The sequence below is a fragment of the Buteo buteo genome, chromosome 7 (genome assembly GCF_964188355.1).
Source record: "Buteo buteo chromosome 7, bButBut1.hap1.1, whole genome shotgun sequence".
NCBI classification, from domain to species: domain Eukaryota; kingdom Metazoa; phylum Chordata; class Aves; order Accipitriformes; family Accipitridae; genus Buteo; species Buteo buteo.
The window spans coordinates 13,594,717-13,621,096 of NC_134177.1; the positions used below are offsets into that span (position 1 = coordinate 13,594,717).

The following is a 26,380-nucleotide window of genomic DNA, read 5'->3' on the forward strand; positions in this document are numbered from 1 at the left end:
CAAACAGGCCAACAAATATAAATCAACCAGCTCTTGCCTTAAGCAAGCTCTTCAGGATCTTCCTGTGCTATTTGCCTATTTTATGTATGGCTAGAAAAGGGATAACAATACTCTGAATGGGACACTGAGCAGCTGGAGAGAACCTGGGCTGTGGAAAGCTGTGAAATTCCCCCAAAAGTGCAACCATCCATTGCATTGCAGGGAGGTTTAATTGCCTGCTGCTGTGGAGCTGGCCTACTAGAGACACATGACACCTCCTGGCTTGAGATCCTGTTGTTTTGCAGCGAGGATCATGCTTTGGTATTTGGCTACAATATAGTTTTTCAAAATTGTTATGGGGGAATTCTTGTCTTTAGTAGAAGAAGTTATGGTATTTTCTGTGGTTGACAAAAATGTGCTGAAATCAGTTGAAATGTCTGCCGACAGGCCTTAAAACCAAGTGATTTGATGTAAGCCAAGACATGAAATTGCAAGCCAGTCTGTGAACAGAAATGGCTGCTGATATGGTATGATCCAGCACATTTAGCAAAGCATCAGGACCGGAGTTCCCAAAACCTAGTACCTCCAGCATCCATCCTTCTGCAGCCTGGACAACAGGGAACATTTTAATCTTAAAAGCACCTCGGGGGAAAGACTACTGTTTGCTGGTGCCACTTTCTCTGTGGTGAGGAGGACCCAGCCTCCCAGCTCCACATCTTAGGGCTCTGTACTAAGCCCCTCAGCAGGTGGGAAAAGCATCTCCAAGAGCAGAGCAGTGCTGGTGGGATCCACAGACCCAACCGGCCCAGAAATGCTGTGGCAGCATCGAAGACTTCTTTGTCTCTTAAACAAAACTTCAACCCCTTCAGGTAGGATTGGCCCTCATTGCTCAGCAGCCAGCCTTTGCAGTCTGCAGTCTCTAGCAATAGGAAAAAACCTTCTGATTATTTTGAAACATCTTTATCAGACTTACCCTCTTTCAACTCTCGATCTGGTTTTGGCATGGGTTTCTTTGCCAGGGACAGCCGGGGCCCATCCTCTGGTTCACTGCTAATACTTGATGGGACACTGAGGAGCAAGAGAGAAGCGGAACATTGTGACTTTGGCCACAGGTCTCCAGTTCTGGCAGTTGTACTATTTTGCACCCTTTGGAAACTGGCGCAATGAAAAAAATCGAAAAATTTAAAAAACGGGCAAATTGGTACTTTGTACAAATGTCACAATCATACAGGTAGAAGAAGCCTCACCCTGTCCTGTGGCAAACTGTTTTTCTGGTAATGGAAACAACAGTTTCCACCAGCAAAGCACAGACACCAACAAACCTGAACAGCATCACTTGCCTCACCGACCAAGTTCCCTCTAGACCATCGCTGGTTTTGAGGCGCTCAGCTAAAATAAGGTGCTTGTGGGAATGTTTCTAATGGTAAGGGGCAAAGGGCCCTAATTCAACCATGACGGTGTTCTGGGGTGCATGGGCAGCAACCCCCCAAGTGGCATGCTGGTACCCCATCATGGGCACAACCCCTTCACCCCACTGAGGGGACTGGTGAAGCTGCGGTGTGGTGGCTCACCTGTGCTCATCCTGGCGGGCGCCGTACCTGTTCCAGTAGTTCTGCGGGAAAAGAGAGAGGTCATGCTTCTTAACTTCATGCTCCAGCCAAAGCCAGGGATCTACCTGCTCTGCCTCGCACCCCGGGACATCAGCCAGCCTCTCTGGTATGGATCCATCCCACACAATTTTGGGCAATTGCCTGGGGTCACCAAATGGAAAATGTAACCCCAACCCAAACTGGCATGGTAGGACAAGTACAGAGGGAGCCCGGCTTGCCCAGCCTTCTCTGTCCCACCTGACCACCGTGGCAGTGGCTGAGACACAGCCAGACACCACGGCAAGGGAGCTGGACTAGGCTGTGTCTGCTTCTCCTTCACGCTGGGAACGGCTGCCTTCCTTGCTTTGCCATCACCATTATGCCATAGGGAACAGGCCAAGACCCAGCTCCTGAGGCACCTATACAGGACTCGCTTTATAGGAGAGGGGAGGGGGGAAGCTGGTCCTATAGCTGTGAATTCCTAAAGGTCCTCGCCATAGCAGACCCAGGCATTACCGGCTCTGTGTAGGTGTACCCGAGGCTGGCCGCAGCCACCTGCAAGAGGTGAGACTCCAGCTTATGGCGCCGCAGCAGCATTTTTGCTTCCTGAAAAGAAGAGGAGAAGGGGAGTAGTTGCACATGTAGCTTTCACAAGACACAGGCAATACATCTCTGCTTCGAGAGGGGTTCGCTTTTCACGCAACACCGCAGACTCCTATGGGGCGAGGGATGCTTGGGTCATGCCTTAGAGCAACCCTGGACTCAGGGCTGAGCCGCTCACTGCATTACAGAAGGGGACGTGTTCAGCAGCTTATTCAGGAAGCCTGAATCCCCAAAAGAGATGTTCATAGCTGGCAGTGTTGAGCACCTCGGAAAGCCTCTAAATATCCGGGCAAGAGTTTGGCCAGGGAAGCCCCAGCTGCAGAATGGGAGGCAGGTTCAGGCTGGCGGAGCAGGGACCCTGCCTGGGCCGTGCCTTGGTTCCCCATCTGCAACGCGGAGCCCATAGCCTGGCAGTGGGTGGGCTGCAGCATCACAGCCTGGGATGCACTCAGGGCGCTCGGACCGGGACCACAAAGCCCAGCCAGCTGGAAATCGGCCATCAGAGGACTTTTTTTGAATGAAAAATTTGCAAACAGAACACTGGGTTTTCTCCTAGAAAATGACTTTGCAAAGCAAAAATCAAATATTTTTTCACAGAAAACTTCAAAACACTCAAAACAATGAAATATTTTTGTCAACTTCAGTTTTGTAGCTACATTCACTTTGCAATGAGAAATGATAATTGTTCTTGTTTTCTTTCTTATAATTTCCCTTTTCTTTTTTAGCATTTTACCAGATTCACTTTGATTTTCCCGGAAATCAAGGAATTCCCAAGGGAATGGAATGGGGAATGAGCCTCAGCAGGGCTGTGATGGGATGGGAGGAACTTCTCCTCTTCTGCATTGGTTGTTTGACCCCATCCTAACCCTGTGATAGCAAAGCTACCCCCGCAGAACAGGCTGAGCACTGACCTCCAAGCTCAGTGACTTGAGAGTAGCACTGACATCCCAACCTCCCCTTGGGAAAATATTTCTCAGCCCCCTCTTAACGGAGGTTGCCCTCTGCTCAGTGCTTCATTGCATTCCTCCTCCACATCTCCTCTGGAGCACTGAATGAGAGGAGCATTTATGTTGTTGAGGCACTCGGTCATCGCCCTCCCTGCCCTTGCTTGGGCTTTGCTAAGCTGAAGTCCCCAGTTAAAGAAGATCCTGCCCTCCAGCTTCTCCCCCACACCAGTGACTCTGGACTTGCACCCTGACAATTAGCATCACCAGCTAATCCAGCATCTCCACATCTGTTTCCAAAGCAGTCCCACTGTGGGAAAGCTGCCAAGCTGCTTTTATTTCCAGCCGATGCTTTTGTTAAAGCCTCCCACCGAGGGCTCTTAGGCGACATTCACCCTCACCTTCCTGGGTTTGATGGTGTCTGGATCCATTGTACCTTCCAAGAGGCCCTCGTAATAACCTGCATTCTCCAAGACATCTTCATCATCCGGGTGGAAGAGGAGGTAGGACTTGGCACACTCCAGGGCTTTTACGTAGTCACCGACTGGGAGGCAACACAACAGTTGTCAGGGGGGGCAGAGGAGGGCACAGCCCCGCCGGCGGTGCTGGGGGCTCACGCAGAGCACGGCGGGGCAGAGCCCGGGAGGGGAGCCTGCAGAGAGGGACGGCACAGCCTGAGCTCTCCATCAGCTGAAGGGTGAGCCCAGCACTTTACAAGGCTCTTCTGACGCAACTTCGTCTTAACCCCTCCTTTTCACCAGCACGGAAATTGAGGCAGAGAGGCACAACTTCTCTGTGGTCATGCACAGGTCAGATGGTATCCAAATTGGATCCAACTGGATGGGCTGGATGTGGATGCTGTGCAGCAGCAAACTGCCTCTCTTTTGTGCAGCATCTCTCAGGGCTCTGGAGGGTTTAGCCCACCACATTAAACCTCTAATTGGGCAGAGGAATAAAAAAGCCTGTACACCATGCACGAAATGCTGCTGACTCCTCCAGCTTTCTTCCCATTGCACTGATGAATGAAGAAGCTTTAGGTTTCAGTAGCAATTTTGACCCTCACACATTCTGCCCTTTTCAGGAAAGAGCTCTTAGCACAAGCCTGAGATATCAGAATTTTGCCTAGATTTTCTTTTACATAACAGAACGTAATAAAATACCATACAGATCCACACAACTGGCAGTATTTTATAGCACTGCCAACTCCTGATATTTTGCAATGTTGCCAACTCCTGCAACTTTACTGTGAATCTTAAAATATTTGGTAATTAGCAAAAATTGGCACCTTGAGATAAGCTTGGGCTAACTTGTATATCTGTTATATATTAACTTAGAAAATGTATCAATCGGTTTCAGAAAATGTGAAACATATAAATCCCCAGAACTTTAATATCAAAAGGCAAGTGAAAGGACCCTAAAAAAGCATGATTTATTTAAAGAATAATAATGTTTAAGCTAAAAGTTGGTCTTTTAAAACCTCACTGATGATTTAAAACACTTCTACAAAAATTCTTAATTTCATTTCAGTCAACATGACTTTTGAAGAGACAATTGCCAATGATGTCCTTTGCTTCCTGACTCTTTCAGACCATGCCGCTGCATCACTGTAGCACAGACATCATGGGGAAATATCCTGATTTCCATGTGAAACAGTTCAAACTTGTACAAAATGTAACAAAACTCAGCAAGCACCATGAGGAACAGAAAGACAGCCTTTACCTCTGTAATAAGCAAACTGCAAATAGTCGTAATGGAGGGGAAGGAAATTTTCGATGGGTGAGATCCGGCCCGAACGTGTGGCAAGTTCTCGGACACAGTCATGTTTGCAGGCCAGGACTTGCATGTAGTGATCTGCCAAGAAAAGAGGGAGAAGACAGTCAGAACTGAGAAGGATGGTGATGGTGCTGAGACGAGGACAGACAGGGGTTAAGTTTCCCCAGCTGAAGGACATGCAACTCATGCTGCTCTGGCCCAGCAGGCAAGTGTGCACCTAGAGAAAGAGCTCAGGCTCCTTCCCAAGGCCAATGCAGAGCTGCAGTCACATTTTTGCCCCCCTTGAGAAATGCCTTTCTCCTTCTGTCAACTGTAGAGGGAGCTTGAGCATCTCTTTTGTGTGGTGGGAACTGCTGCTTCTGCTCAGGAAAGCCAGATGGGTGCAGGGACGTGCAGGTGGCAGGTAGCTCTTCAACCCCAAGAGCCAAACCAAAGGCAAGGACACCCACAAAGCAAGTGGAGATGTGAAGACAGGGTGCCCATGTGCTGCCACACGAAAGCCATCGCCACACTCCCTTCCTTCAGCTCGTCTTTAATCCTCTCCTTTCTGCAGCAAGAAAGCTCCTGAGGGCACGGGGAGGTTTAGGTAAGAGGGGTCTGCGCAGCTTCTCAAGCATGGCCAAGCAAGGCACCTGCACCGCAAGTCCGAAAGGTCTAAGGTGTAAATATTGGCAGCAAAATCCCCGTGTTTGCTGCTTCTCAAAGATGACATATCTCCCAGGGAAACCCAAGCACGTGGTAAACATCTGCCATTAGCAAGGTTTCTTAATTTGTAGGAGTCCACAATACAGGCGTTGTATCAGCTGTACAATTTCGAAGCCAACACTGACATCTGATTCCAGTTTGGAGCCTTTGCTGTAATGTACTTACAAATCTACTTTGCTTGCTCTGTCTCTGTACATCATTAAAAACCTTAAGAAACAAACACAGGCTTGAAAAAAACTATGCGCTCCGCTACCAAAGCATTTCTCAGAGCTGCCAAAACAACAGCCTGAGGAATTTGCAATGAAATCAAGTGGAAACTCAAAACAGTTCCCATTTGCTCTGGGCAGGTAGTCTCAGTAGTTATCTGATTTACCGTATACATCCAGGGTATTACATTAAGGAAAGCAAGAAGGAAAAGGACATAAATAATTTTGTTGTAATTTAAACATAGTTAATCATCCCAGACCTGGAATAATCCATCACTGAGAAGCACTGCTTTTTCTTGGTAGTGTCAAAGTACCCTAGAAACAGGCAATATAGACTGAAATCAATTCACTGAAATGCATCTGTCCCCAGGGTGGAGAGGTGAGAGTGTTTCAACCCCATGCAGCAGCACAGCAAATCAGCTTGGGATTGAAAAGAGAAATGAGTTTTGAAGAAACTTAAACTCTTTTCTTGGTGTATTAGTGTTCCCACTCCCTGCTGAAACATCTGGGGCTCAGCACCCCGGACCCAGGGGTAAACTCTGGATTATGCTGTCCTGTAAGGAACCACTTAGTTCCCTATAGCAAAGCAGTTGCATTACGTGTATTATTTCCCTCCGTGTGCCCTTGCTTCCCTGTTTCTTTGGATGTCTGAACAGCCCTAGGGTTTGGAGTTGTTATTCCTAGGCACATCTGGCCAAGCCAAGTCACAGCATTTGCAGAGACCTTCTGGTTTGTTCTCACTCCCAGGTGATGTGCTAGGTTGAGGACCAGCACACCATGACCATGTCTGCGCTCTGCATGGTCCAGCACAGAAACATCTCTGCTCACTGGGGCAGCACTCGACTTGCACAGCACAGAAACAATTTAACAGAGACCAAAACCTGTTTGATGAGCAGCAGCTTTCAGTGAGAAGGAAGGTGGGTTTTCTTTGCCACTGAAGGCTGCTCTCTTGGAGAGTTTGATATGACCCTTGGTGTTCTGGTCATGGCTTTAAAAGCAGGCATGATCAGCTGACAGTTACACTGGTACCAAGTCAGCCCTTACAACACTTCTCTTATTTTTTGCATGGGTAAATAAACCCAACAAAGGCAGCTTCCCATCCGCTATGTTGGTGGTTTCTCATCTTGGTTGTTTCAATTAGATTTCCTGTCTCGACACAAACAGAATTATGCAACCCCTCAAACCAATCTGCATCTAAGTGAAGTATTTTCCACACAAGAAGCAAAACTGCAAAGCTTGATGCAACTCCAAGACCGTGAACAGATAAATAAGATTTCTGTCACAAAACAAACCTTAATTTATTGCTCTTATTTCCCTTACAACTAATTAAATGCAATCTCATTTATACTCAGAATGAACCATTTTAATCCCCTCTGGCTCAGAGCCACACGTGCAAATCTGAAGATTACGTAGCAATGTTCAATTCTCTCCAGAGATTTCAGTCAAGATCATAATTAGATGGGCCTCCACTAATGACAAATCCATCCTTTTGGACGGGGAGGTAATCTATGTTCTGAGCCTTTTTGGCAACTTTCCTGGCCATCTGGAGTGTGGCCAAGAGGACTCTGCTGCTCTCTTCATATGCACTGAAAAACAGAGACAATATAAACAGAGGCCAGCAATGTCTAAGATTCCAGTGAGGTATGTGAGACTGTGTACAAGGGGAAACCGAGGTAGTTTATGTTAAAGCACCTATACATCCAGCTCTTACGGAAAGCTGCAAATGCTCCACACGTCTGGAAATGCAATTCTTCTAGCCCAGCTTCTATTTAGGACCAAAATAAGATGTTCTAGTTCCCTGTCCTCTGGGTTTGCATTTTCTAGCCTCCCAAGTGCCTCCTGCAGAGTTACTCACCACAGCAGTGATAGAAGGGAAGACGCTGCACCAAATCCAGCCAAAGGCCCAAACTCAATAATTAAAAACATTGCAGGGCCAAGGGTGAGAACCCTAAAGGTGCAAAAAGATCTCACCTGCAATAGCTTCGTAGAGGCCAGCCTTATATTCCAGGTACTCGTGCTCCTCAAACCTCTGTGGGCCCTCGCACATGATCTGGCAATCTTCGTCTTCGGAGTAGTACCCTTTCAATGCACGCTCCAAGAAGTCAATGGCCAGCTCATACTCCTCCTTATCGTAGTGCCTTACTCCAGCACTGTAGTCCTCCTGCAAAGTAGGTCAGCAGAAGACAAGACCGTGAGCGGGCTATGCTGCTCGGACCACAGCATCCTGCCCTTGCCAACTGCAGGTGCCTCTCAAAAGAAGGTACAAGCAGGCAGGGACAGAACGATCTCCCCGGGTACCTACCAGATGTAACCAGTTGAACCAAACAATGTTTAAGCTATCAATGGACTTTTGGACCAGTGGAACCTCATAAACCTGCCTAAATGCTCTTCGGAACTCCTCCATACTTAGGTGAGATGGGTTGACTCTGGCTGAACGCCAGGTGCCCACCAAAGCCGTTCTATCACTCCCCCATCCTCAGCTGGACAGGGGAGAGAAAAATATAACAAAAACTTGCGGGTCGAGATAAGGACAGGAGAGATCATTCACTAATTACCGTCACGGGCAAAACAGACTCAGCTTAGGGAAAATTAACTCAATTTATTACAAATCAGCCAGAGTAAGGTAATGAGAAATAAAACGAAATCTCAGAACACCTTCCCACCACCCCTCCCTTCTTCCCGGGCACAACTTCACTCCCGGATTTCTCCACCAAACCCCCCCAGCGGCACAAGGGGGACAGGGATGGGGTTTACGGTCATCACACGTTATTTTCTGCCGCTTCACCTCCTCAGGGTGAGGGCTGATCACACTCTTCCCCCGCTCCAGCGTGGGGTCCCACCCACGGGGTCAGTCCTCCACGAACTTCTCCAACGTGGGCCATTCCCACGGGCTGCAGTTCTTCACGAACTGCTCCAGCATGGGTCCTTTCCACGGTGTGCAGTCCTTCAGGAGCACACTGCTCCAGCGCGGGTCCCCCACGGGGTCACAAGTCCTGCCAGAAAACCTGCTCCACGGGCTCCTCTCTCCGCAGATCCGCAGGTCCTGCCAGGAACCTGCTCCAGCGCGGGGTTCCCACGGGGTCACAGCCTCCTTCGGGAACCCACCTGCTCCGGCGTGGGATCCTCCACGGGCTGCAGGTGGAGATCTGCTCCACCGTGGACCTCCCTGGACTGCAGGGGGACAGCCTGCCTCACCAGGGTCTTCACCACGGGCTGCAGGGGAATCTCCGCTCCGGCACCTGGAGCATCTCCTCCCCCTCCTTCTTCACTGACCTTGGTGTCCGCAGGCTTGTTTCTCTTACATGTTCTCACTCCTCTCTCCCGCGGCTGTTTCTCACTCTCCCAACTTTTTTCCTTCTTAAAAATGTTATCACAGAGGCGTTACCACTATCACTGATTGGCTCGGCCTTGGCCGGCGGCGGGTCCGTCTCAGAGCCGACTGGTATGGGCTCGCTCTCTCTCGAACACAGGGGAAGCTTCCAGCAGCTTCTTACAGAAGCCACCCCTGTAACCCCCCCCGCTACCAAAACCTTGCCACATAAAACCAATACATTAGGGAATCCTGGATTATGCATTATGTGAAAAAACATTCATTTTCTTTGGTTTTACCCTCCTACCCAACAACTATGCTGAATGCCAATGGAAAAGACTGCTCTTGACCCAGGCAGATCTTTCTGGGTGCCCTAGTGAGCACCTCCATAAATTACACCAAACAGCCACTCTTGCTTCCTTGTGTCTTCAGCAATCGGAAAGTTGGGGGTGGCCCTGGCATTTGTGGTGGGCTTTCGCCTTGGGGAGGTGGAAAAAGCTGTCACTCTCCGGCCTGTCACCCTGCCCAGGTGGGAGAACCCGGCTCAAATGAAACACACAGAAGCCAAGATGTGACTGTCAGCGCCCATGGAGGCATCCATCAAAGCTGCCTGCTGGTGTGTGTTCACAGCCATGGATGACCCCAGAGTTCCCTGAAGAGAGGGACCAGGCTGGGGACATACCCATCAAACAAAGAGGGGAGAGTGCCTTGAAAAAGCAGGAGCTGGCTTGCCTTAAAGGAGAGCGCTGAAAGGGAGAGTTTGTTTAGCTGTATTGCAATGAGCACCTCAGCAAGAATCTCCCCATTCATAGGTGATGGTCTCTTGGCCTCCTAAATCTCTTCTCTCCAGACCGCCTGACACTTAACCCAGGCACCTCTTCAACTCAGACTCACCATGTGCTGCTTGGCCTCCCGGTCAATCAAGCTGACCTTCCCTGCCGTGGTTTTGTAGTTCTCAATGTCCTGCTGTATCTCCATGTGCTCAGGGTTTGCCATGAAGAAGGTGTGAGCTGCATTTGCTGCCTCATCCAACTTGTTCAGCTGTAACAAGATAAGAAAGACCAAGTGAGTTGGTGATGTAGGACAGTGAACACATCAGTTTATGCTGCGCCCTCTGACAACTATACCTTTGACACCCTTTTGACACCACTGTGCTGGGCAATGAGGGGATAAACAAGGAAAACCTGCACACAGAAGCTAAAGAAAACAGCTGAAATGAGAGAAAAGCCCAGTGCAAGGGAAATCAGAAGAGGTGGATTTCCCAAGAATCAGACAGGTCACTTATCTGTCTGCAACATGGTCGGTTGATGATGGGGTCCAGCCTATTTTCCAGCTGCACATCCTCTGAACTCAGCTACTCCAACCCCCTGCACAGTCCCAGGTAGAGAGATGCTCTCATGAGATATGAGACGGAGCGAGGAGGGGAAAGCAGCTGCTGAGACTGCTCTCTCTACAAGCCTTGGAGGCTGAGCTATGTCCAGGCTAAGGGCTTCTGCTTGTAAATAGGGTCTTGGGACCATTTATTAAGCTCAGCTATGTATAGCTGAAAAAGGCCAGACTGCTGATAGTGGCAGAGATATAAGGAGGAGTTTATCTTGGTATATCAAGTTACTTTGGATTTAGAGATTCAGAACTGAGACCAGACTTTAGTTTCACCCTGGAGAAAGCCTCGTAAACAAACAGAAATACTAGTGCTAAACACACCCACAGCAGCTGCCGGGAGCTCAGGGACCAGGACAGATGTTCAGGTGAAACATCTGCATGACCTAGCAGGACAGAGGCCACTTCCATAGCTAATGCACTTGCTCCTGAAAGAAAGCCAACACCACCGAGTACCAGCAAGGTGCAGAGTCAGGCACCTGGGATACATCTGCAGTCTGAGCAGGCTCACCCAAAATTGTTAGCCAGGACCAGGCTAATGCTAGCCCTGGCAAGGCTGTGTCCAAGCGTTCTCCTTGATAGCAAAACCCACAATGAACTCTGTGCCACTGCTGCTAGGCTTCTCCTGAGGCATCGGAGCCAGCAAGCTCAGGCACGTTTATGCTATGATGCCGTCATGGTACAGCAGCTCACCTGCAAAAACCTGCACACATACCCACTGGACAACCTGACCGGCAAAATGACAAGAACTGAAAAAGAGACCTGCAGAGAAGCATGAGCTTTGCACCCTGTTATCCTACATCTGGAGCGAGGCAGAGAGGCCATGTGAGGTGAGGTGAGGCCATGGCTGCCCTCGAGACCCTGCTCATCCCCAGGAGACAACGGCAGCTTCCTTGGGGCTCCTTAACACTAGATTAATACTTGCATGCACTTAATAAGTATCAACTATAGCTTGCCTTTCGGCCAAGCCATGAGAAACACCCAAAACCTCTTTCAGTGAGTCCCTCTGAACTGTGTAGTAACCTGCATTTCCTGGGAGCTCAGAGAGGGCATACAAACATTAATCACCAGCCAGGCATATAATAACAACTAGTTTCATCTCTGATATACAATTATCTTCAGAGATGTGGCTGAACTGTCAATTGTCTGAGCAGCCACCTCATCAGCATGTTGCTTGTTACCTCTGCAGAAATGTTTGCAACCATTTTTAAAATTAAAATACACATCCGATAACACATGAACTCCTGTTGAACCAAGTGGGATTGACATCTGGGTGAAATCATGGGGCCTTCTCCTTGAAGGATGCCCCTGTGTATGTATATCCTATGGCAATTCTGCATGCACGTCTTGTGAAAGCTTTGTGGTGAAATACTAAAGGAAAAAATGCAAAGGATTTGCTCAGGGTGCTTGGTTGGAGCAACAGCATGGCAAAAGTCCTTTTTTATGCCAAAAGGTGCTCTGAGCAGGACTAGCTGGAGTGCAGCAAAAATGACAGGTTCAATTTGGCTGGACAAGGAGAGTCCCCGTGGAAGCACCGAGTCCACACCAAATCACTCCGCAAACCTGCTCCTATTCGGAAAGTGGGGCTGTCTGCCAGCATTAATAAAATACCCCAGTTGTTTAACTGGCAGAATGTTGCCTCCTTTCCTACTGCATGTAAAGCTTGGCAAGACTCATGAAAATACAGGATGAAGATATGCATTATTTTTGTGAGGTAACCTTCTCTAAGGGCGCCGTGGAGGGAGCATGTTTTGGCTGTGAAGGAAGCAGCTGATGCCCTTTGAATCTCTAGTCTCAAACACAATTTCCAAGTGGCAAATATTAAAAAATTACTGTAGCAGGTTTCCTTTGGCTTTTCCTCAAAACAAGATGGAATTAGTGCAGCAAGCTGCTGAAGACAATTTTTGCATTAAAAAAAAGGAGATAGATAGATGATGGTGATTGGGAGCCCAGCTTAAAGGCAAGGGAAGCAGGGAAGATGTGGAGCACAGCGGGACATGCACTGAGCCTCCCGGCATGCAGCGAATCCCCTAGAGGAGCGCTCAGCACTTTCATCTGGGCTGTTTAGATTAGGATGAGTCCAAACCCAGTCTGCAGAGCAAACAACGGGGCTACCGTCAGTCAAACTGGTGGCAACTGGAGACATCCCAGCTGTTGGTAATCACTGGCTGAGCTTGTCAGGGATGCCTGGGTGATTCTGATAGGGAGACACTGAATGGGAGCAGACACCCAAATCTACCAGGGGATTTGTGAAACTGGCACTTTCATATCAGACGAGCCATTCTGGACATGCTCTCACATTGCTTATTGGGGCATGGAGATGTTTTGAAAGCAGGTGCCCCGATACATGAAGACCTTTTGGAGGAAAAGCCCAGCCATTGCCACGGGGCCAGACCCACGCCAGGCAGGTGGTCTCCTAAACCCCCTCTGCTGCTCCGCTGCTCAAGCACACCAAAATTGCTTGTGTGGTTCCCAGAAAGGCTAGGGCAGAGCTGGCCAAAGAAGCACGCGTGAATACCTCCAAAAGGAAGATGAAAGCTCTGGCCAGACGGCATCTCAGCCCACTGCCCAGACCTGCCTTTTGAACACTAAAGCACCACTGTGCTGCAATGCCCACAGAAACGCAAAAAATTTGCCTTGTGTAAACTTCAGAAGTTTTTCAGGATTAGCTCTGTGCTGACAACATATGCAGGAAAGCCAGCTTTTACTGCAAAAACAAGATCCATTCCAGTCCTTCACTTGGAGTTTTCCTAAGGACATCACCCTCCAGAATAACGCCTTGCCTTCCAAGCAGACGAGCAAAACGACTGTAAGAAATTTTTACCCAGGACAGCACAAAAAAAACCTCAAACCCCTAGAAATAATTTTTTTTAAAAAAGAGACGTTCCTATTCAGAAACATACATCCCATCCTGAGAAAGCTCATCTCAAGCTAATCCCATCCTGGAAAAGCTCATTGCAGCTGGACAGCATCTGATACAGGATAAAGGACTGACCAGAGTGTCTCACGATGGGAATTTTCAGGTCATGCTGAGTGTAGGTGGGACTGCCACTGCAGCCGGTAATTAGAGAGGTCGAGATGGGGCAAGAGGTTTCTTGGAGACACATGAGCTGCTGACCTGATCCAGAGGACTGCTATTAAGCCACTATTTGAGCTTCCTGGGAGAGTTGCATTCTCCCATGCCACACCACAGATTTCTATTCACAGACAGCATCCTGTCTTTGCAGACTTAAAAGGGACCAAATGCATCTCAGCAAGGGAACTGGTCCCTCGAGAGGCAAGCTGCAATAGTCTGTTGTGGGATGTTCCTTCTTCCTTTGGTTCTAGCTCCTTTTCAGAAAGCTGTCAAAAACTGTCACAGATCCTAGGAAGGGCTTAGTTCTCCCTGGAAAAAAACCCACACCTGTGAGATAGGAAGAGTATGATTTCTAGACACAACAGAAAATCCCTTTCCCACCCTTGAAACAAGGCTTACACTGTGTCTAGTCCTGCTGGCTCTTCACAGCAGAGATGACCTTTGGATTTTGCTAAGTGGACTCAAAGCAGAACATTTCAACTCAACACTTTCCAATTTATCATGTCCTGTATTTGCCTTAGAAACATTCCAGTAACACAAAGAAGCCAACAGCTGCTAAGTTTTGGGGAGTTTTTAAGTGGATGCATGTATATAAAAGCAAATTCCTAACTGGTAAGACACATTCAGAGTCTAGCACTGACGTTCATTATGAAACACTCTGGGGAAACTTTTGCCAAAATACTCTGAATTCACAAGGAGTAGGATATTTTGGTGTTTAAAGGTCTGGGCTGGGACTCAGGACACCTGGACTTAGTTCTTGGCCCTGTCACAATCTCACTGTGCAGCCATTGGAAAAAAACATTTTGTTTTCTTTGTGCCTGATTTTCCATTGTTTTAAATAAGTAACAATAAAAATAATAGCATTTCTCCCACAGGGTAATAATTTTGTTTATTTAGATGGTAAGCAACTCTGGGACCGTAAGCATATGCAAGCACGTAACACAAGGCGATTTTGATCTTCATACAACTGCCACTGAATGAAAATCAGCAAGGAAAAAATGACAACTGTAGAATCACAAACTGAGTTTGTGCTCTAAGGTCTGCTTGTTCACCCCACTGGAATGAGATTGCTGGACTATCACTGCAGCTTTGCACCAAACCCTGTGTATTTTGGCCAGAGAGGACACACAAAATCAGAACAGCAGCACTGAGAGAGCCCTGGGAACACCCTGTCCATTTTGATCTTACCATGCCAATGGCTAGAGCCAAGAAGGGGAAAACACAACACTTAAGTGCTTCTGTGTTTTGATGCTGAAAAGTATTTTTTTTCCTCATTCAAATGTAAGGAGCGTTTCATTTCACAGAAAAACAGGAAAATTATTTCAAGCAGCAAAACCTCAGATTAAAGAATTTCAGCAAGTTGCAAATGCTCAGTTTTATTCCCATCTGGGACAGTGCTGGCCTCAACTTCAATGGGACTGTGACTTTCAACTTGCTGTAGTGGCTTGGATTAGGAAGGCTGTTTTAACTGGAGCATTAGACAGGACCAAACACAGGCTGGAGAAAGGACCTTGAGTGAACAACTTGAGGATCACTATACAACTGATGCCAATTCTCATTGATAGCCATTGAGAAAATCCTTTATGGAGCTTTCATGGGCTGCATGATGAAACACGTAATATAATGTTAACAGTCCCTTGATAGTTCATTGTCATTCTGGCACCTGTCAAGCCATGTATCAGCCAGTAAACTCCATGCTGAGCAATCTAATTTGTACCTGTAATACCGCTGTCACCAACCTGCCATGCTTAGGAAATAAACTGTCTCACTGGAACATGTCTAACTTGGTGTTTGATTTTATCATCACTTCGGCTGCTGCGTCCCTCCAAGAGAAACACAGGGGCTTCACCTCATCGTTAATGCCCACCAAAAACCAGCTCAGACTGGCTCAGCTCCACATGCAGGCATGTGCTCTGAATTCACATTTGCCCCCACTATTTGCAGATGACTGAATTCTGACCAAAGCCCCTCTCATGCCAGATGCTCAGCAAGCTTGCATAAACCCCTAACCCCTTCCCTAGGAGATACGCCACAAAACAGCGCTGTAGTTTTAGCTACAATGACCCTAAACTTGCAGTCCTTAAAGTTTGCTCTCTGGTGCTTGGCAGCGGGGACGACAAAGTGGACCAGGTGCCGTACCAGGTCTGTGAGATGAGCATCACACAGCTTCACAGTCTGCTCATGCAGCCGGGGGGCACAGTGCGCAGTACCACCACCACTTTGCTGTCGTTGAACGCTGACATAGTGCTGTTTATGGGGGGGAAGCAGCTGTAGCCAGAACATCTACGGGTACTCAGGTGCTCCCAGCTCACCCTGACATTTTCAAGGCAAAAACAAGGATAAAAGAGGTGCAAAAGTCAGAGGAATTTAGAGAGAATGTAGCCAAAGCAATATTGATTCTGACTGCCTGAGACAAGGGGTCACAGGGCATGATATAACCAAGACCTCAGACTATTTTTCACAATGAGTTCCCATTTCATTGAACATATTATCAGATATTGGCAACTGTCATGCATTCTGTGACTGTAATCCAATCTGTTTCTGTATTAAAGTATCTTCAGCACATAAGATATAGTGTGAATTGAAAATTCTTTTTTGGTAGGGGAAGAGAAGTAAGGCTTAAACTCTTGAAAATGTGTCAGATCCCTCAAAACCCCAGCGTTTCTTGCCATGCCAAGACTGGACCTACCTGCACATAACCTCAGTTAATTGCTGAGTGCATGAGCTTGGCATGGAGCTTGTGAGAAAAAAATTCAAACCATTCAGCTGACCTAGAAACCAAAGTCTCAAACCTCCCAGACAACTCCTGGTTTGCTGAACAGATATTGTTTTTTTAAACTTTTCCATAGCTCCACTGCTGCTGTGTTGTATCAAAGGCTTAGTGCACTGGGCTCCGCAGAGGAGGGAGGCTCTGGAGTCGGTAAGCACAGATAACAAGGGAAATAAAAGGTTCAGTGTCACGAAGGATTAATCTCATTGTGTCTATGCAGAGATTACTGCCTGGGTGAGTAGAAGCAAGTAGCAGTGAGATGACTATAAATAGCACGTGACCTTGTCTCAACTATTTTATTATTGCAAATAGAGAGGGAAGAAATTCTCCAGAGAAGTTAGTCAGGAAATTTTCCCTCTGCTGATGGGATCGCACATTCACAGGAAGATGTTTGAGCTGTCTGTAGCCCACAACGGTACCCACTGACCCCACAGAAGCACTAAAATCAGAGAGCAAGGCAAGCGTATAGCAGAAAAGGGCCTTAGTCAAGCGTAGGGAATAGGTACCAAGTGACAAAGATGTGAAACAGCCTTTGAGTTCTTTAATACACCATCCTCTGCTCTCCGAAGAGTTTACAAGTTTCTTGTCTTCCAACTCAAGATAAATAGGGTTGGTCCCCGTCCTTGCTACTACTGTGACAAGGGGCAGAAGTGATGCCTTCCTGGAGGCTCCACATGCATCTTTTCAGAGGTCTTCTCCATTTTCAAAAAGCTGACAATCTCCAATCTGCTTTGGACGGTTCCTCTCAGACACCCCTGAGTGCCTCGCTGTGTGCTGCTGCTCACCAGTCGCTCTGGTAGACCCAAAGAGAATTGGCACAGGGAAACTTCTCCTGAGAAAGGAAACTTAGGAAGGCTTGGGTGTTTTTTGTTATTCCAACAAGCAGTTTTTCAGTACACAAACATATGCGGATTGGTAGCTACATGGTCAAAAGAGCTGACTAGACGTTGAATTAGTCTCCAGAAAGTGGCAGATACTTGGAAATTTAAAACCAAACTGAACAAACCACTTCAATATGCTTCATGGAACAAATTCTTTCAATTAAACAAGACAGAAATCAGATTTCCTAACGAATCTCCCATTTGAGCCATGCTGGCAGCATTTTATGGAAGTGTACATGTGTATGGGCCGAGCAGACTGACTGCATCCCCCCACCTGAAAAGGCCATTTTGCATTGAGAAAGCAAATTAGTCTGAGACACTTCCTTCCTTCCCTCTCTGACATGCTCCTCTTAAACTGTTCCCAGGCAGGTAAGAATGAAGATTTTCACACATTACTGGCTGTGCATTGTATGCTTGAGTGCACACGTGGTGTAACAGATATACTGCACAAGGAGCAGGGCATTACTCACAGCAAGTGACTTGCAAAACCACTTCCCAGCAGGAAGGACCCTTTCCCCATAAATCTCAAACACACTAAGGCATCGCAGGATTCATCCACAAAGCAAGCAGTGGGAAATGTGTTTGTGTTTACTGAACCTTCGATCTGACTGATGGTGAAAAACAATCTGAGCCAGATTTTGTCCTGTGTAAACACTCAGTTCTGTCTAACATATTCTGATGACAGCTAAGTTGTCTGCGAAACAGTATTTTCGACAAGCCAAAATTCCTAGAATATGCAGTGTGGGCTCTCCTGGAAGAAAACAAAACCCCTAGAACTGGGTTTTCAAAGCTTGGGCAAGAAACCCCTTGTAGATGGGATTCTTCCCTCCATGCCAGTAGATGACAGCCGAGATCACAGACAGGAGCTGGCAGTACACGGATTTCAGGACATTACTCTGTGCAAAAAAAGTAATTTCTATCATCTGACAGCTGGCCAGTTGTCCCCTTCCCTCCAGCTGCAAACATAAACCCACGCTGCCAACACCCGATGGCCACGCCACAGTCAGTGGTGCAAAACACCCTGTGCCCTGGACCATGGGCTCTGAGCAGCTCCTCCAAAAGCTGTGTCTGACTAGAAATGGGCTTTTTCTCTATTTTTAAGGATGCCAGCATAATCTGAAAGCTAAGTAAGAGCTTCCCTTATAATTTGCACTGGAAGAGGTGGGATGGATTCAGGCCTCAGGAATCCGTGCAGATGGTTACCCATGAGGCTCCTATACCCCAGAGTTTTCCTCGGTGAGGTAATTAGAGATGAGCCAGTGGGCCTTGGAGATGAGTAGCATGGGAGAAGCCAATACACTTACAGACTAATGGCAACAAGCAGTGCTAGATACCAAAAGGTGGGGGGTGTAAAGCCAGCCAGGCTTTCACAGTGGAGGTTTTCTCATGCATGTCCTTCCTCCTGTTGTTATAGCATCCCTGAGGCAGCCCCAATCGTTGTACACCTCGGAAAGTATCAGTCAAAGATTAGCCTGTGTGTTTTAAGCTAATGAAATCAAGCAGCTGGGAACAAGCAGTATGTGACTATCCTGTGGGCCACAACCTCTTAGACAAATAATGAGCTTTCATCTGATATATTGACTGATAATAGACAGAGAGGCAGGTGGTCCTCTGCAGAGTCTTGGAAATAACCTGGGAGGAGAGAGGTGAACCCTGCTAAACCCACTGGCAAGGAGCAATGGAGCCCTTTGCCCGTGAAGGGAGGAAGGTCAAGGCTGGAATGCTTCAATCTGATTAAGGCTAAAAGTGATCGCATGCTTTTAGGGGAAAAACAGAACAAAACAAACTTGGCAGGCAGTTAAAAGGGCTGGGGGGTGCATCATGTAAGCGTGAGTCACAGGAGGAAGCAGACAGGCCACTCTCTCCAGCAGCAGAGATGCCACGGGAACGTAATAATACTCTACGTTTCCACAAAGTCTTCCAGCCTTAGGAACCTGAAGGCATTTGATTTGGGCCAGAAACAAAGCAAACTCATCTGTGATGAAAGAACTGAAACAAAGTGATGACACGGATGTGGAATAAGGAACGCTTAGGAGAGGATCACCGCACGGTGCTTTTGCAGACAGTCTCACGGTGTCTAAGATCCCAACACAAGTATAATCCACAACAGTCATCAGCACAGAAATAAACTTAACAGTATTTATTCCAAGGAGGATGAAGGCCAAAGCACACTGCAGCACATCTCTACCAAAAGACTTCCCATCAGTACAGGAGTTCATTAAAACAACGGCGACACACAACCTCCTCTCCCAATGAGTGGATGTAAGTTATACACTTGTGACTGAATTGATTGACAAATACTACACAAGCGATGGTGAATAACCTGGGGGCTCTTCATGACAGGCTGATGCCATCCACGTGCCTACAAGAATAAAGCAACACCTTATTCTGGCAAGCTTCTGGATACCAGTACTTCTGCCTGGAAAGGATCGATGGCATTTCTCCAGTATGTTTGCAAGAATGCAGCAATGGAAGTCAGAGACTGGATCCAAAATTAGCAGAACTGTCACATATTCTCTGTTTTCCAGATTCTGCATTTTTCCTGCTTTTATGTATCTTCCCTCTCTGAGACCCATAAAGCAGCAGCTCTACAGTATAGATGTGAATTTTCTCTAGCATCCTGCCTCCCTGGACATTGCAACTAGCTGAGCTGCACTGGTTGATAACATAGGCACTAGGGCAGACTCCTAACCAAGCTGTCTCCATGTTGGTATCTCTATAGAAATAATTACTAAAACATCTAAGAAAAACACAACAGAAAAATCTGAGATAAACAGAAAAATTCTTACAGAATAAACTTTCCTCCCTTTCCAGGGTTTAGCAATGGCTCAGCACCTTTTAAAAGAGGCAGACATTATGAGCTGTTGAATGCCCTTTGGGAGCCAAAGGTTCCTGTGAAAATGCATTTGCTGGTCTGCTGTTACTCAACATCATCCAAACAGCTCTGCGTGCCCCTAGAAAACGCCCTTCTGAGAGGACCCATGGATTACTCATGACCATCCTGGAGCCAGGAAGCCACACTGAACTGGTGATAAAATGATCCTCCTTTTTTGTAGCCCTTTTCTGATGTAAATAGAGTTCTGTCAAATGACTTATCTAAGCCCTGTCCCAAGCCTGAAGACTGCCTCTCCCTACCTTTCCCTTCAGCAAGAGAAAGGTCATCTCCTGCAGAAGGTACTGACTGACTCTGACAGTGATTATAGTCAGTTTATTTTATGAACACCAGAGCGTTTGTTTGAAAAGCAGAGTGCACAGCCCTGAGGGCAGGCTGCAAACAGGACTGTGCTATCTGAGAAAGAGGTTGTTATCTCCGTCTGCCCTGAGCTATGGTGGGACAGCAAAGGGAGAAGCAAACAAACCAGAAATACCAGGGAGAAAACAGACTCATAGCATATCTATGCATTGTCCCCTCACCCAAACCCCTTGCCAGTCTTCAAGGAGATGGTTTTAATTACCTTGTTTTTTCCAGACACAATGTTTCTGGAATACCTTTTCCAGGGCTCAAGTCATAAACCAATGGATCATGACTCGCAACTGCTGAATGCTTGGAAACAGTTGTGATGGACATTAGGGCACTGCAGACCTGATTAAATAAATCATTAGTTCACCATTCCAATTCAACAAGCATTTTGCAAAGACTAAAGATCTACAAATCAGGGGTGGGCTTTGATCAACATGAGGGGAACTGAGTGATACCAAGGCGAAGCAAACTGAGCTTATGCCTTAGGTGACTTTGGAGAAAACTGCTACCATCTTTGAAAAGAAACTTCTGCGCTGATCTGATAGATTCACCACTACTGGGCCAGCATCAAGGCACTGCATTGGAAGCAAAGCTTGCAGAGAAAGGGAGAAAGTACAAGGAGGGAAGTGAAAATATATCTATAATTCTGCAACATAATCTCAGTTGGTCTGGAAAGCAAAGGAAAGCTCTTGCAAGGGGCACTACTGGTACGGGCTGCCAAGCTAGTCCAGGCCAAAGGTTCATGTATCCCAGGAACCTTCCCCCAGCAGTGGCTAGGGGTGGACACTTGTGGGCAGAGCGTAAGGACATGGCAGGTACACAGTGACCCTCCCACACAGGGTATCATCAACAAAAGCAGCAGCTTACAGGCTTCCTGAATCAGGATTTGCCTCTGGATCACTGTGCTTAAAAGCCACTGATGGATCTGTCCTCTGGGGAGCTGTGTAATCCTTTCTGGGGCACATTTATACAAGCTGCAATAAATAAGGGATTTGGGAGATTTTAAGGTATCAGTATATTATTTTCACCGGAGTAGATGTGTGGCTGAGAAAGACCTACTACTAGGCTAGGTTAGAGTTTCCAGAAGACATGGGGGTTGCTGCCAAATACATCTGCACACAGGTTTACACACCTGGAAAGCAAGAGCCATTGCATCAGCACTGCAAACTTCCTCGGGTTCCTCCAATACTCGTTACACTAAAACAGAAACCAATCTGAGTAAAACGGGGATGGGTTTTCCCACAAAAATGTATCTTCTGAAATGAAGGCAGATGAAACAGGGCAGGGAAGGGGGCCCGCAACCCACCCTCTCATCCAGGACACTAAGAGCACAACAGGTCTCAAGGGTCCTCTCTTGGTGGGCAGGATGAGTAGGCTGACATGAGATGGACTCTGTTGATTTCACAGTGTAGCAACTGCCAGGCCTGTTCTCAGCAAAATCTGACCCTGCAAATTCTGGAGGAGAGGTCCTCTTTCTTAAGAACTTGTGACTGCTGCAGCTGAGGTTGACACAGGGAATCAAAGCAAGCTGAAGAACCCACTTTCATGCACTTCCACCTTCAGTTTATCCAGCACTACTGAAGAAACATGTATTTCATTTGGAGAGGATGTAATTCTACCCTTGCAAATGTGACTCTTACCCTACTCCAGCTCCCCAAGCTTTGATGAGCACTGTTACTAATTTGAGAAAGGAATGGCTGGCTTTGAGAGAAGAGTAACACCAGTCTCCAGAATGACACCTCCGACAGCCCAGGGGCACGTTACGGAGAAGTGCACACTGCTGCTCAGGCTCTTGGTGCAGCTCCAGCGTCTCCTGTGGAGTTACACCAGGGCGAATTTGGCTCGTGCTTCAGCGAGCGAAGCCACATACCACTTGGACAATTGCCTCCATACATGACACACACCACAAGTCTCAGCTGGATTTGCTGCTTCTGAAATGAAAACACTTTGCTCGCTTTCCCCAGCCGTAGCTTGGTAATCATTACTAAACACTTATCAACTAGACGGCCTTCATTTCCTGAGAGCCTGGACCTAATTACATCAGGAAACGTTCTGCTTTTTCTTCAGACTCTGAGAAATGTTGGTTTCTGAGCCCTCCTCCTACAAAGTCAAACTTTGCTCTGGTTAGTAGAGGGTAGAGGAGGGAAAAGTGCAGGCAAATCTCAAAAGGCAAATTGCAGTGATTATTCACAGAGATGCCCTGGCTTCACTCTACATCATTAATAATAACAATAAAACGTCACAGCTATTTCATCTCCCCTCCATCCCCTATTAATCTCAGCTGAGCCCTGCGAGGCCCCTGCAAAGAGGTATCATTTTCCCCAGTTTGCAGGTAAGGAGTCCGATGTCTCATGGCAAATCAGAACCAGATCTCAGGGTCGCCGGCTCCTAACGCCATTCCTCGAAGGAGTAAAACAAGCCCCCTCAGCTCCATTTCTTTATCAGGACATTCGATCCAGCAGTGGGATGAAGGAGCCTTTGCCAAATGTGCTGCACACAGAGCAGCACTTTCAAATCCCTCCTTTGTGCCACGGGGCCGGCTGGGATGTTGAATTACAATCACCCGCTTGTAATAGAGCTCAGAATATCACCATCAGATCAAACTGTTGGTTAATTAGTGTACAAAAAAAACCCCTACAAATGCACAGTAGCACCAAATCGCGAGATGTGCTGCAGCAGCAGCATTGGTTTTACCCTGTGAGCTGCCCAGGAGCTGCCGCCCGTCCCGGCGGGCAGCCAAGCAGTGGCTGCTTGTGCCACATCCGATAGGAGCGACCTAGAGCAAACCTGCTTGGGGAAGAAAGGCAAGGAAGACTTGTGCTAAGGTGTTGTGCTTCCTCTGGCTGAGTTTTCCAGGCAGTCTCACTAATCCCATTATCCTGGCTCAGGAAAGAGCCTACAGAAAGGCATAGCAGAGCTGGTGGCCCTCCCAGTGCTGCAGTTTTCTCTTTGCAAGAGTTGGTGGAATGGCATGGGTCGGATGTGTCAGCTCCCAGTTTGGCCAGTGCATGTGTGGCCAAAGGGGTGACCCAGGAGGAAGCGGGCAGGTCTCTCTCCTTGAAAGCAACCAAGAGATGTGCCCTCTGCAAAGGGATGATCAGCAGCACATCCCACATTTCTGATTCTGGGTTGCTCTCCTACAAGTATGTACCTTCAACTTTCTCCCTCCTCCCAGCCAAAAGCTGGAAATAAGACACAGACCTATTACCCTGGGCAAGAGCAGCCCACGGACTAGACTCCTGGGGACTGGTAGAATCCAGAAGGGAGGCCAGAGCATCAGAGCCAGCACTTCCCATTGATCGCTCCAGCGTTGGTGACCAAGCACCAAACTGCAAGCATTGAACAGCCTGAATGAAAGAAAGCTGAGGTTTTTTGTACCACCATCCTCCCTGGCCTCTCTCACAAACACGTTGCCGGTGGTGCAGTTTATTTAGACCCCACAGTACATAATTCACATGGCTTGGAGATTGCAAGCCTGTGCCTGTATATCCTTGGCATGCCTGCCTGGACTTTCCCTGCAGATCCAGCACACCAGGGAAGTGCTACAGGCTCTGGGTGCTTTGGCAAAGCACCTCTTACCCCTGACGTATTAAGTCCTGACCCTGCAGCTCTACCATGCGTATAGCAACTTCTGTGGCCCTTCAGCAACGCGGGTCTTCCCATTTCAGGCCGGCAGGCGACACTTTTGGGAGCGCAGTGCTTTGCGGTGGGGAAAGAGCTCAGTCCTTGGGCAGGGAGGCTGCTGAGCCCTGACACTGCATCCCACACGGGCTGCTGCTCAGGCACAGGGACATCTGCAACAGTTGCTTGCAGAACAGGACTTCAGAGAGACTTGTGTTCACCACTGGAACAAACGCAGAGACAAAATACACCGTCATCTACCTCTGAGCAGATAGATAAACGCTTGGTCTGCACAGATTCCTGTACTGGGGACAGATGGATAGAGCCAAGCTGGATGCCAGCCACAACCTGGACAAACTTAAACACAGACAACGTTCAGCTCCAACTTCTGACACTCCCATGGTCCTACTCACTGGAAACCCTGTGGAAACACACTCCTCCACAACCTTCTTCACATCAGGGGCTTAAAAGCATCCGCGGTGGTGGTCTCCTATCCAAGCACGGGCTCCTCAGTTTCTCAGCTCTCACCAGCACCAGGAAGCAACATCCTAAAGGATGCCTGTGTCATTTGTAGGCAGAACACAGGTGTTTCTTCCATTACTGCTTGCTTTCCTCTGCCTGCCTGAGACGGGGAAAGCAGCTGCTTGGTGCGGCTCCAGCAAAGGATGGCAGCCCTCCGGAGAGGGACCCCCGCCAGCAACTGCGGGATGAACAGCAGCCTGGAGCCTGCGGGGAGCCGGACACAGATATCGTGCAGTGGTGTACACGGGTGCTGGTGTCTCCCACAGGGATGCTGGCAGGGATCCCCCCCGAGCACAAGCTGTTATTACTCACAGCGCCGACACGTTCTGCATCCCAGCTGCCAGCTGCAGCCCCACCACTGATGTCACCCTGGCAGTCTGAGAGACGTTACCCGCTGTCTGGGGCAAAACTGTTTTCTAGTATGCAAAAAATGAGAAGCTGTCTGCCCTCGCTGAGGACACGGCTGAAGTCACGCTCCTGCCAGAAACCAGTGTCTTCCAAACACTTCCGAGGGGAGTCTGGGTTTCTGCTTTTAATTCCTGGCTCTGGTTCTGACTTACTGGGAATTCTTCTACCAGTCACTAAGCATCTCCATGACTCAGTTTCCATGTTAAAGAGGAGTATGAACCTTCTGGCCCGGGCTGCTGGGGAGGTTGAATGATAGCATTTAAATACCTTGGATGACGTTTCAGGGCTTAAGACATTGCAAGATTTTTCTGTTGATCTTAAAATTATGCACCGGTCTCCTGTAAGAGCTCACTCAATCCTTATAAGTGGCTCTTTGTCACTGTTCCCATCCACACCCTGGTTCCTCTTTCAAAGGCAAATACCATAAAAGGCTGTTTATTGAGATGGAGATCTAGAAAGGAAAAGTCAAATAGGGTCAGGCTCACTACGGCTTTGCTGCCCTGAGCTGCAGCCAGGGAGAGGTGGCTTCCCACTCCCCCCACGATCCACGAGGAACAGCAGCCCGTCTGTCCGAGGAGCCTCCGACGTGGGTGGGTGACTCCTGCCCCTTTGCAAAGAAACGTTTCATCTCCAGTGGAAATAGCTAAGACGGAAAAGGCGGATGATGCCAAGATTAAGAAAGAGAATTAGGAAAATAGCAAGCGTCCCTAATCAATCACACTTGGACAGTGAGGGTTTTATGTGCACAAAGACTTCACTTAAATTCTTTTCTGCATTTATCCACTAGAAAGAAAAATATCTGGTGGCTGAGGAAATTACCAGATGTTGATTCACCCCTGCTTTCTGCAAATGTTTCCATTTTGTTGAAAACCCAATTTGGAAACTCAGGAACCCTCAAAAAAGAATTTATTTATTTATTTTTAGAAAATAAAACCTGCAAGCAGCTCCAATGACAGCACATGACGTGGATGAAGGCAGAGGAACTCTGCCATCTAGGAGACTTCATGCTGCTAACTTTTCCCTGTCCTGGAGCAGCAGAACCAAACTGGTTGCCCTCTCTCTGTCTGGTTCCAAGTCTGGGTTTTCCCTGGTATGGGGAAGAGAATGCTTAAAGAAACGGATATGTCAATGCAGAGATTATTTGAAGAAAATATGACTATCTATGTTAATAAACCTTATTGGCAAGATCCTAATCATCATCTGGTTCACAAAGGTCCTTTAACTTGGTTAAAGATGATCCAGGGCCACAACTGAGAGGGGCAGAGACTGAAATAGAAGCCACAGAAGGCAGCAAGGTAGCCAGGATATAATGACATCCTATGGGGCTTGTCCCAAACACCTGAGTGGAAAACATGAGCCCTGAGAAATCCCA

At 47.7% G+C, this 26,380-nt stretch overlaps 1 protein-coding gene across 1 annotated transcript in view; it reads right to left on the bottom strand.

Annotated features, from left to right (window-relative positions):
• The window catches only part of P3H2 (prolyl 3-hydroxylase 2), a 74,124-nt gene that overhangs the window by 6,687 nt on the left and 41,057 nt on the right, over positions 1-26,380 (bottom strand). The window contains exons 2-8 of the mRNA XM_075031628.1: positions 10,004-10,150; positions 7,771-7,960; positions 4,835-4,966; positions 3,517-3,659; positions 2,085-2,174; positions 1,551-1,591; positions 953-1,047 (exon numbers count right to left, since the gene is read on the bottom strand). Coding sequence (XP_074887729.1) covers positions 953-1,047; positions 1,551-1,591; positions 2,085-2,174; positions 3,517-3,659; positions 4,835-4,966; positions 7,771-7,960; positions 10,004-10,150 — 838 coding nt within the window. The remainder of the gene's footprint in view (positions 1-952; positions 1,048-1,550; positions 1,592-2,084; positions 2,175-3,516; positions 3,660-4,834; positions 4,967-7,770; positions 7,961-10,003; positions 10,151-26,380) is intronic.